Here is a 12,602-nt window from a genome sequence, read left to right on the forward strand (position 1 = left end):
TCGCAGCCGGTTACGACAGAGCCTGGGCGCGAACGCAGGGTCTCTGATGGCACAGCTGGCGCGGCAGTACAGCGCCCTTAACCACTGCGCCCTTAACCACTGCGACACCCGGGAGGCCACATTCTTAAGGAGGTGGGTGGGGCTAAAGCTTAAGAGGGTGTGAATGATGCTGAATGGGTGTTGACAAAGAGCTCTCCAGTATATGTACCAAAACATTCAAGGGCCATTTTCTCAAAAGTGATTTTTCAAGTTTATCAACTTTCAAAGCAGAATTACTTTCCCATTGTTCCTCAACTATAGTGTATGATATGCCATTTACTAGCTCTGAGTCTCTACTTTTATCCAATGTAAGAAACATAATTTCAAATTTTGCTACATAAGACCGAATCTAGCTGGTCAGTCACAAATGGGAAAGTTTGTGACTTCTCGTATAGCCTATTACTGGCTACTCCAGAAGTGTAAGGGCAGAATCTGTGAAGGCCAGCAGCAGTGGGAGGAGGGTAGGAAACTTTTGTTTTATTATTCTGGCTAGGCTATCTTGATCTCTGGCTCCCTCTTGAGTCATTTGTGTGTCTTAATTTAATCAAACAGCATCAGACAAGTTAAGGACATATAGTTGATTTTATTAAAACACATAGGGTGTGTCTATATACGGAAAAATACACTTTTAAAAATTTAGACCCATCGATTGGTCCAAAGAAAAGACAACTCTTGGTGGACTAATATTTTTGTTATTGTTGGGGACAGCCCTAGTAGAAATGCAGGAAATAAGCTTTTGATGCCCCCCCCAAAAAAAAACCTGAGGGAAGACCCCCTGATAATTTATGTCCCCCACTTCTAAATCCAAAGTTGTGCCCCTGTCTATATTATTCTATTCTAACATGAGGATTCCGATGAGTCATACCTCCCCCTCTGAACAAAGATCTCAGTCTGCTGTTCTTATATTTGCTGTTCTAATCTCTTCTCTCTTGCCTTCTTAAAAAGGCAACACGAGCTCCCATTCCTGGTGCTTTTTTTAACTTAAACATGGAAACATATTGTAGACATATCTTCTGCAGCTCCTATGCTGAATGCTATGTCAACATATTGTGCATAAAATACTAAATGCTATGTTAGCATAGATTGTATAAGCACATGTTAGAATTGCTAAAAGCAAAACTTTGAAATAGACATGTATTCACATAACATTTCATTTTACGCCTACCTAAATATATAGCTACCATTACAGGTATTCAAGCAAGCTTGATAGGGCAGCAAGAACATACATGGCATATTTAACTTTAGCATGTTGATAGGTACTGCAGAAAGCAGCTGAAGTTGTTGGAGGAATAGAGGAATAATGCCTGTGTTCATTTCAGATAGTCGGTTGAAAGGACAGATTGTATCTACTGGAGGCTCCGAGAGAAGTTCCCCCTAGGTACAGATCTAGGATCTCCTCCCCCAATCCTAACCTTAGCCATTAGTGGGGAAATTCAAAACTGACCCGAGGTCAGCATCTAGGAGCACGCTACTCCATACTGGAGGGACTCAGCTATAAAAGAGAGCAGCCCAGGCCACCTTTCTGCCGGCACTTGAGCAGCTTGAGGAAGGTCTCCATCTTGTGAGTGTCTTTTTTGAAGCAGGCCAGTAAGCTATAGTCCCTGAGCACCGATTCTAACATGTCAAAATGCACAGGGTAGTCTGCCAGGCTCTTGTTGTTCTGCTCCAGCATCACAGCACCCTCACCCAGCATCTGCAAGAAAAGATAAGGAACGTTCATTAGCTTTAAAACAAACCAAAACAGCTAGATTTGGAGAGAGAGAAAATACTGTACTATACTGCTGTATTTTGTCAAAAATACTTCCAAAAGTGGTTGAGACACTATATGTTAGGATATCTCATGAATGCAGTGTATTGTATGCACATCTGTTTGCAACAGTGATATGACCTATGACTCACCTTTTGGATGAGGATGGTCACTCCTTGTGCCAGGTTCATCAGCTTCTCTGATATCCACTTGGTTTTGTTAATCAGTGCCATGGGGGCATTGTCATAGCGATCCAACGAAGTCTGCAGCTTGACCAGGGGATCAATCCAGAACTTGATTAGGAACAGAATGGAGTGCAAAAGCCACTTGTCCTGAAACAAGAGAGGACCAAATAGAGAAACAATGGCATCAAGCTCTTTCAGTCAACACAAAAACCCATCATATGCAGAGGATATTATGAGCAATAGGCATTGAACAATTTTATTTTGAAGTAAAACCAACATCTAGCAATATAAACAGAGCCTTTGCCTCTCTGTCAGTTCCATGCCTGCTTACAGAGTTTTCTTGGACCTCACTTCTGGAAGTGGAGATGGATAAGGTGCTGGTGGTGCATGTGTTCCCTGTTTGAGTCAACGGAATTCGAACTTGGAAGGGAATAAACATCTCCTCCTACACGGAGCCAGAGAGGGAGAAATAGAACAAAGTAAGAAGAAAACACTAACAGAGACTGGCGCTTAGCAAGATCCTTCCAGCATAAGCCATCTGTTGACAAGAAACACATTTGAGTTCTGATCGGTTTTCATCTAGGGAGTTCACAAACCTCACTTCCCTACCCCACAAACCATACTGAGCTTTCCAAACAGGACATTTTAAAGGATATTTTAACAGCAACAACATATGTTAGTCTTTTTTTATAAGTGCACACACTTCATATCATTCTACACCGGATAAAACAGTTTAAGTTCTCACTGGGATCTTGAAAGACGTGCAGTTGGATTCAGGCATTAGTAATAGTAATAGGTTTATACATCTAGCACTTCTCAGAAAATACTACAGTTATGAACATTCCAGTTTGAATAAAGTTATGAAGACATTTGGCATGAGCTCTGTCTCTGCATGATCGATCCATATACAAAGGAGTGATACAATTGATCAAAATCAAGAGAAGGTTTGAATGAAAGAAGACAGACCATGACAGATGTGAAATTACTTGATCATCTGTTGACAACACATTTGAAATGTATTTAGAAACAAAGACATGCACTCCAAACTAGCTTTTCAAGTGTTTTTGAAAGCTAAGGTAGAATACATGTTTTACGTGTTACAATTAAATTTGTGCTACAATAAAAACAGTTATTGTATTTCCAACCCATGTTTAACATACATTTATGGTAGGGTGTACTCACAAACAAGGTGAGAGAGTTCTCTGAGACCAGGTAGATGAGCTCAGCATGTTGGATGGCCCGGTCCAGGAGTTTCTCCAGGGAGATGGTGCAGTGAGTGCTACCAGGATCCTGACACTCTGCCATAGACCCCATAGTGCCTTGGAAGGGCCAGAGTAGTAGCAACACACAGCCATGCAGAGCTGGGGAGCACATGGCAGACAAAAGGTACACAAACACAGGTCATGGTTAGCATACAGGATGTTCTCTTTTTTAACAAACGCTTTCTCCTTCTCAAGGACTACAAGGTGACACATCTATAAACTCTCCAGCGGTGTCTGTGTTTTGATGTTGTGGCTACGGTTAACAGACAACAACACTTTAAAGCACAGGTGAGTCATATTTTTGGGATAATTTAGCAGAGAGTCATTCAAAGTACTTCAGGAGGATGTGCAATCACATTTGTGTGATTCGGAGGTCACTTTGGGTTTGTTGTCATTTCTGTAGCATTTAAGAGGGTAGACTACCTTTGTTGTTGTTCATTTTGCTGGTTTTGAGGTGAAACCTACACTCTGGATAACCTACCTTGTTTTGACAGAATGTTTCAGTGGTCTTCTTATACTATTCAGGTGTTATGAATGGCCATGAGGGGATGTGTGGTTCCAACGTAAGAGGGGCCGAGTTGATCTTTAAAGACCATTTCCCTTTCTTGTTTTTATGCATCGTATTCTCCTGGAAGGAAAAAGAGAACCATGAATACCAATTTTACTGAGCAGGAATAAATAAATGAGGAAGAAAGACTATTGCTTTAATGTATGGTGTGTGGATGGAAAAACACTTTGAATGGAATAAACATGAACCAGTTCTCCACCATGAGTTAAAATACTATACTTTATTAGTCCATGAGAGATAGAAATGTGTCTTCTGATTTTATCCAATCCCCCACCCTAATACACACACACACACACACACACACACACACACACACAGGCCATCAGATGGACAAGGGTGGTTCACAGGTGACGCTAAGCTGTCCCCAGCTAGCACATTTGGTACCTTGGAAGTTGTGGGAAAGTACATCTTTGGTTTTCCATTGGTTCTGGGAACAAAGCCATACGTTCTGAGAACAGAAATTAAAAATGTGTCTGTTCTGGAAATGTTTATTTTAAGTTGTAGGGAGGTTCTGAGAACGTTTTACTTTGGTTCCTTGAAAGTTTTACTGGGAGGTTTTCTTAACGCTCTGAGAATGTAAACTATAGGTTATTTTGAGGTGTTTGAATAACTTCTTTAACTTTCACTGAATGTTTTTTGGGGGGTATTTTCTTTCTTCTGTTGCAAAAGCAGCAGCTACAGTTGTTCCTCCTTTAAATGTTGTGTCAGACTGCGGCACACCATGCGTGCTGCCGCAGCATTCTGTGGCACGTCATTTAATTGTCAGCCATTTTCTCTGTTACTGCAAGTTAGTGCTAGTTTGACCACCAGAGGGCATCTTTGAGAAGCATTTGATAGTCTTCCATATTGGTATTACCAGAGATGGGGAGGTCACGCGGGAGACAGGGTTCAATTCCCCGACAGGGAGGAATGAGTAGGCTGTCCTTGTTAATAAGAATTAGTTCTTAACTGATTCCATATGTGTTATTTCATAGTTGTGATGTCTTCACTACTATTCTACAATGTAGAAAATAGTAAAAATAAAGAAAAATCCTGGAATGAGTAGGTGTGTACAGACTTTTGACTGGTACTTGCTTAATTCATTTGATTAATATTATGGTGTTCCTATTCCATGAAAAACAAAAAACCCTCTGGGTTCCTCTTAGTATGGAACAGAAAATATGGCACTGTACAATGTGACTCATAATTTCAGAACGTTGAGAGATTGTCAATTTGTCAGTTTGTAAATTCAGACCGTTTCGCTCCCATGTTGTAGGGTTGATTTGAGCGTTCTGGCCCTACAATGGCAGTCAAGCACCCAAGATAACGTTGCCTAGCTTGCTAGCTACTTCCAGACACAAATGAGACCACTCTGACCATTTTACTCACCCTAGCAGAGCTGGTTAGGCAGTTTGTGTTAACCAGAGCGTTGGTGACTGTAACTGTGCTGCTGGAAACAATTTATTTATGTTTTTTTGCCGATGTTTACTGATACCGGCCATGTTCAATGGGTGTTGAGCGCTCGTAAATGAATTATTCTGCGCTCTGGTACTCAGATGAGAGTGCTCTGAAATCGGTGTAGATAGCCAGAGCAAATTTACGAAAGCACCGGAATGTCCATTGAGAATGCACAACGACAATACCATTTAGCTAAGCTAAGAATGACAGGAATAATCAAGTCAATAAACGTTGGGTAGTTAGATTGCCTATAGTTAATATACTGTCAAGTTTGATGTATAACTACTAACGTTAGGTAAATAACTAACATACCGGTACATACTGCTGTAATGATATGCTATGTGGTTTGTAAGGACAGTGTAGCTAACAAATTGTCAGCCAACATAACGTGTAAGGTAACTTATTTGAAAAGTCATTACATTGAGTAGCAAGCTACCGCGAGGACGCGCTCTATCGACTCTGCAGCTTGAGCATGCTTTTGGTGCAGTCGATAGCGCGCTGGACTTCAGGCAAGAACGTTGAGGGATCGAAACCTGCTTGTTTCATTTGAAGTCGTGCACAATTATCAGTTTATTATTTGGTTTATATTGCCCAGTCATTGTCAGTTAGAGACAAAGTAGTGCATTGGGACCCAAATGCATAATCAGTGCTCTAACTCCCCCTTGGTTGTTAGGGTAAATCTGGTCTGCGATAGGAGGGGGGGTTTTCACACCTAGCTCGGCTATTAGACTATTCTTTAGTAAAGGTTGACTAGTCTATTGTTTAGCTATTAGCCCCCCATCCAACTTGCAACAAACGGATGTATTTTTGTCGAGAGCAAAACTTTATTATTTTCAATCAAATATAATTTTTCTGAAAGCAAAAACGAGGCTTCAAAGTACAAAAAAAACATTTTTGCAATTAAATATTTGGTAATAAAGCGCAAAACTTTATGCATTTTGTTCCCAAAAAATATTTAGTGAACAAAAAAAGTATTTGAAAACAAAACTTCATTTCATTTCGCTATCAACCACCCTCCATTTTTGCCATTTTTTGAGTGTCAGTTTGGCTACAACCAATACTGTTCAGCCTTTCTTTCCAACACAAAGGAAGTCATAGCGGACACCTACGAAGAAGGTCTGATGATGGCATCCCAGGTAAGCAGCACTGGGCGTTCTTCCGTCCAACTTTTACATAGCTAGTAGTTAGCTCCTACGATTCAGTTCATAACATTGTACTATATTACATACATACCCTAGAATGATAAATCATGCAAGTATTATTCTCAAGCTAACCAAAAGCATTTAGCCACGAATGCCTGTACTCGCCATTTTCAGTTGAATTAATCTAACTCTTTCATGGCAACTCATAAGCAGGCAATGTCCTATTTGTTTCATAGTCGATATATAATCATATTTCATGACAGTGTAACGGTTAGCTTTTTTTATTTACAGAAGGATGAAAGAACACAATAGGTCTATCAGGGAATGCTATTCTGATATGTCAGATGAAGAGTTAGACCGGAAAGTCAGCTCCATTAAGGCAAGGATGCCCCATGTGGGCTTTAGAATGGTCAAAGGAAGTCTCAGAGCAATGGGCCATCGTGTACAATGGCCAAGAGTTAGGGAGTCTTTGTAGCGTGTAGATGGTGCAGGTATCATTGCCAGAATGATACAGATTCGTTGCATTGCTCAACAATGTTGTTAATCCCACCACAGTGTCCGATTTCAAATATCTTTACAGAGAAAGCACCACAAACGATTATGTTAGGTCACCACCAAGCCACAGAATAAACACAGCCATTTTTCCAGCCAAAGATAGGAGTCACAAAAAGCACAAATAGAGAAAAAATTAATCACTAACCTTTGATGATCTTCATCAGATGACTTCATGTTACACAATACATGTATGTTTTGTTTGATAAAGTTCATGTTTATATAAAAAAAATCTGTGTTTACATTGGCGCGTTGTTCACTAGTTCCAAAAACACCCAGTGATTTTGCAGAGAGCCACATAGATTCAACAGAAATACTCATAAGTGTAGATGATAATACAATTGAATTATAGATATACCTCTCTTTAATGCGACCGCTGTGTCAGATTTCCCAAAAACTTTCTGAAAAAGCAAACCATGCAATAATCTGAGACGGCGCTCAGAAAAATAATCAAATTAGCCACCATGTTGGAGTCAACAGAAACCAGAAATTACATGATAAATATTCGCTTACGTTTGATGATCTTCATCAGAATGCACTCCCAGGAATCCTAGTTCCACAATAAATGCTTGATTTGTTCGATAATGTCTGTTATTGAAGTCCAAGTAGCTTCATTTGTTTGCGCGTTAGGTATACAAATCCAAACGCTCGTGCAGGTCAAGCATTACTTCGGACGAAAACTTCAAAAAGTTATATTACAGGTCGAAGAAACATTTCAAACTAAGTATAGAATCAATCATTAGGATGTTTTCATCATAAATCTTCAATAAAGTTACAACCGGAGAATTTCTTTGTGTCTAGAGGAGCAATGGAACGCAAGTCGATATCACGTGGAATGCACGTGAACAGGAAATGGCTCTCTGCCAGTAACTTGACTCATTCAGCTCTTTTTCAGTCCCACAACACAGTAGAAGCCTCATTCAAGTTTCTAAAGACGGTTGACATCTAGTGGAATCCCTAGGAAGTGCAACTTCATTCATATCCCAATGTGAATTCAATAGGGCCTGGGTTGAAAATATACCAACCTCAGATTCCTCACTTCCTGTTTGGATTTCTTCTCAGGTTTTTGCCTGCCATTTGAGTTGTGTTATACTCACATACATCATTCAAACCGTTCTAGAAACTTCTGAGTGTTTTATATCCAATACTAATAATAATATGCATATATTAGCAACTGAGACCGAGGAGCAGGCCGTTTACTCTGGGCACCTTTCATCCAAGCTACTCAATACAGCCATAATAAGTTTTTAAACTGTTCTGTTATTTTTCTCTCTTCCTCTCTTGCCTGTCTTGTTGTACATGGAACCTGTCTCACATGCACAGTTTGGAGGAAGAAGAATACCTTGTCCTGTCGAATTCTATCCAACTCCTCTGTGTGGGATATGTGTTCCTACCTTGTCTGTGGGCAGATCTGCAACATTTCACAGAGAGTTGGAATAATCACCCTTCAAATGATCAAGTCATCATCAAGCTACAAGTGGTATTTATGTCTAATAATGACATTATATTCTATTGTTTGTCCTCATGTTTCTGTTTTTCAGCATAAAGTATTCTGTAGCCACTTAGTGGGGACACCAGGTGAGACCACACACCCACAATAACAGACTCCCTCCTTCACTTCATCCCTCTCCCCCTTCTCCCTAAATTCTCTAGGTTGTATCAGCTGTGTTGGTGAATCCCTCCCGCATCTGAACTGGCTGACACAGAAGGCACAGCATGATCATAGGTGAGAGGTCACTTGGTCGGGTCAACAGGAAGTATTATTAAAGAGACATTGAAATACAGATAGAGATGTAGTAGTCCCAGAGTTAATGATCCAAGGTCAGTTTTGCATTTCACCTCCTGATGATTATGATGACTGACCATGTTAGAATAAAAAAAGCAGGGCTTAGTCATGCTCTCTCTCTATCCATCTGTCTCTCGTCTGCAGGTATGTTTTGATGTGAGAGAGGAAGTCAGTCCCATCATTGCCACCTCACCCACTCTTAAGATAACCTTTTGTCCAACTGGGGGCCCAAGGCTGGATAGGAGACACCCCTAGAGACACTGTAATTGTGATGAACTGACAGAATATTAGGGTAGCACTGTAATTCATTAATCATATGCTGTCTGCCTCTGTTCTTACCTCTTTCCTTTTCTGTCTTCTACACCTCTCTCACCACCTCGTCTTTCTTCCTCGTTTTATATTGCACACCATATGTGCTTTGAAGTACAGATTGAACTTGTATTTATAATATAATATTACAATTATCATAATTATATTGCATGTATTATGTATTTATAACACCTGGATAATAAACTTCTTTCAATAAAGCGTTTCACATTCTCCACTGGTTGAAATTAAGTATCTCATTAAAATGCTAACCTGTGTCCTCAGATTAATGCAGATGAAGGGCGTTAGATATGCATAGTTTATTTATTTCTGTATATATGAATTACAAATCAGCCTTTACTTAAATAATGTTTCTAGTCTATTGCATAGTTACAATGTGTAATCATTGATGTCCCAGGAGTAGTAGTGGTAAACACTGTTGAAGTATATAATTGTAATACATCATGCAGACACAGCATCATTCAAAGAATGGAGTTTGATACACCTGGTATTGGATATGACTGAAAAAGAATGTCTCACAGAGATTCATACCTGAACCACACCTTTATTTGCCAAGGAAGAGTACATGATCAGTGAATATATTCAATGTACAGGCTACAATGTGGGGATCTCATGTGTGGTATTCACTACAGTACATGTATATAGGACTTGCAGCCTTGGCACAATAAAGTTATTATATTCTACTCAATCCATAGGCTTCATTAATGCCATTCAGACTTGAAGTTGATACAACAACTACGATAGCTGAGGTTCATAGATAGGTTCTGAACTAATATTCATACCAAACGTTTTAGGGTCCATAGGGTCCATACTGTAGCTAGCTACACATCCATAGGCATACAGTGATTTTTATCCTCCACTACACAATAAGCAAGTAAATAGTTAGCGAGCTATGTTTCTTCAGCTGCATTGCACGGCAAGGCAAACTTACACAACTGTACATTCAATTTGCAGTAAATGCTTTAGTTAGCTAGATTCTTTACATCCACTGTTTCCCAAAACGACAGCCTGGTTTGCTGGTTTTGTCAGGATTCCCTAAAACAACACAAATTACAATGTCATACTATGTCATTGCACCAGCTAGCTAGCTGGCTAATGTTAGCTAGTCAGCTAACTTGATAGTGATTTTCGTAAATTAACTTTATGACAAAAAAATACGTACAATCGTTTGTGTCTACATCTACTAACATATTCCTCTCAATTGTACATTTTTAGCTTGACTTGTTATGACGTTATATCTACTTACGTTTGCTTCCCCCGTAATGTTTCGTCAGACATCTTTGCTGAAGAAAGTCACCAGGGACAGGTGGCATAATGTCAAATTCGTCATTGGAACCACTCGATATGATTGGTCATATAAAAACCTTGGGACCCAAATGCATATTGAGTGCTCTAACTCCCCCTTGCGGTGGTCTGGAGCAATGAAGACACAAAACATGAAACATAATACAGAACATCAATAGACAAGAACAGCTCAAGGACAGAACTACATACATTTAAAAAAAGGCACACATAGCCTACATATCAATGCATACACACAAACTATGTAGGTCAAATAGGGGAGAGGTGTTGTGCCGTGAGGTGTTGCTTTATCTGATTTTTTAAAACAGGTTTGCTGTTTTATTTGAGCAATATGACATGGAAGGACATTCCATGCAATAAGGGCTCTGGATAATACTGTATGCTTTCTTGCATTTTGTTCTGGATTTGGGGACTGTGAAAAGATCCCTGTTGGAATGTCTGGTGGGATACGTGTGTGTGTGTCTGAGCTGTGTGTAAGTTGACTATGAAAACAATTTGGGATTTTCAACACATTGTTTCTTATAAAAAGGAGAAGTGATGCAGTCAGTCTCTCCTCATCTCTTAGCCATTAAAGACTGGCTTGCAAAGTATTTATATCAGCCCTCTAATTACAATGAAGAGCAAAATGTGCCGCTCTGTTCTGGGCCAGTTGCAGCTTAACTATGTCTTTCCTTGCAGCACTGGACCACACGACTGGACATTAATCAAAACTAGAGCCTGCAGAACTTGCTTTTTGAAGTGTGGTGTCAAAAAAGCACAGCATCTCTATATTACGGCCAGACCTCTCCTCATCTTTACAACCATTGAATCTATATGTTTTGGCCATGACAGTTTACAATCTAAAGTAATGCCAAGTAATTTAGTCTCCTCAACTTATTCAACAGCCACACCATTCATTACCAGATTCAGATGAGGTCTAGAACGAATGAATGATTTGTACCAAATACAATGTTCTTAGTTTTAGAGATGTTCAGGACAAGTTTATTACTGGCCACCCATTCCAAAACAGACTGCAACACTCTGTTAACCAGTTGCGACGAGCAAACCCGTATCCGGGAGTGTAATCATAGCCTCAAATGCATTAGCATAACGCAACGGACATAAATACCCCTAGAAACTTTTCCTATTCATGAAAATCGCAAATGAAATGAAATAAATATATTCAAACACAAGCTTAGCCTTTTGTTAACAACACTGTCATCTCAGATTTTCAAAATATGCGTTACAGCCAACGCTAGACAAGCATTTGTGTAAGATTATTGATAGCCTAGCATAGCATTAAGCCTAGCATTCAGCAGGCAACATTTTCAAGTTTATCATAGCATAATGGTATGCTAGGCTCTGCTGGCAGCAGGCAACATTTTCACAAAAATAAGAAAAGCAACCAAATTAAATCATTTACCTTTGAAGAACTCCCTAACTCGGGAGACTCCCAGTTAGATAGCAAATGTTCCTTTTTTCCAAAAATATAATTTTTGTAGGCAAAAAAGCTCCAGTTTCTTCATCATGCTTGGCTGAGAAATCGACCGAAAAATGCTACAATTATAACGGCAAACTTTTTTCAAAATTTGCTCCATAATATCGACAGAAACATGGCAAACGTTGTTTAGGATCCATCCTCAAGGTGTTTTTAACATATATATTTGATAATATATCCATCGAGGCAATTGGTTTCTCATAAGAAGCGATTGGAAAAATGGCTACCTCAGTATTTTACGCAAGATTTTCTGCGGGAGTCACCATGTGACCACATGCTATATATGGTCCCTTACGGCCATTCTTCAATGGAAATGCCGAAAAAGACGTCACAATGCTGTAGACACCTTGGGGAATACGTGGAAAACGTAAGCTCATTCGTAGCTCATTCACAGCCATATAAGGAGTCATTGGCATGAGGCGGTTTAAAAAAATGCGGCACTTCCTGGTTGGATTTTTATCTGGGTTTCGCCTGTAACATCAGTTCTGTGGCACTCACAGACAATATCTTTGCAGTTATGGAAACATCAGAGTGTTTTCCTTCCAAAGCTGTCAATTATATGCATAGTCGAGCATCTTTTTGTGACAAAATCTTGTTTAAAACGGGAACGTTTTTCATCCAAACATTTTAATAGTGCCACCTAGTCGCAAGAAGTTAAGGCGGTATTCTCCAAGACCCGCGCTACTTGTCTCGCTCCTCGTCGCCCCTGGGACTGTGTCATCAACCTGTTTTCTGGTGCTACACCTCTGCGCAGACTCATCTACCCTCTGTCTGTGGC

The 12,602-nt window shown here is 39.8% G+C and overlaps 1 protein-coding gene across 1 annotated transcript; it reads right to left on the reverse strand.

The window, feature by feature from the left end:
- Positions 1-602: 602 nt before the first annotated feature.
- On the reverse strand, positions 603-3,711 carry smtlb (somatolactin beta). Its single transcript, XM_024393567.2, has 5 exons — positions 3,657-3,711; positions 3,154-3,332; positions 2,303-2,416; positions 1,939-2,118; positions 603-1,732 (listed from the first exon to the last, which is right to left on the reverse strand). Exons 1-5 carry the CDS (start codon positions 3,670-3,672, stop codon positions 1,532-1,534), a joined length of 690 nt encoding a protein of 229 aa, XP_024249335.1. The 5' UTR covers positions 3,673-3,711; the 3' UTR covers positions 603-1,531.
- Between the last annotated feature and the right edge of the window lie 8,891 nt (positions 3,712-12,602).

Source organism: Oncorhynchus tshawytscha, linkage group LG30 (genome assembly GCF_018296145.1).
Source record: "Oncorhynchus tshawytscha isolate Ot180627B linkage group LG30, Otsh_v2.0, whole genome shotgun sequence".
In the NCBI taxonomy this organism is placed as follows: Eukaryota; Metazoa; Chordata; class Actinopteri; order Salmoniformes; family Salmonidae; genus Oncorhynchus; species Oncorhynchus tshawytscha.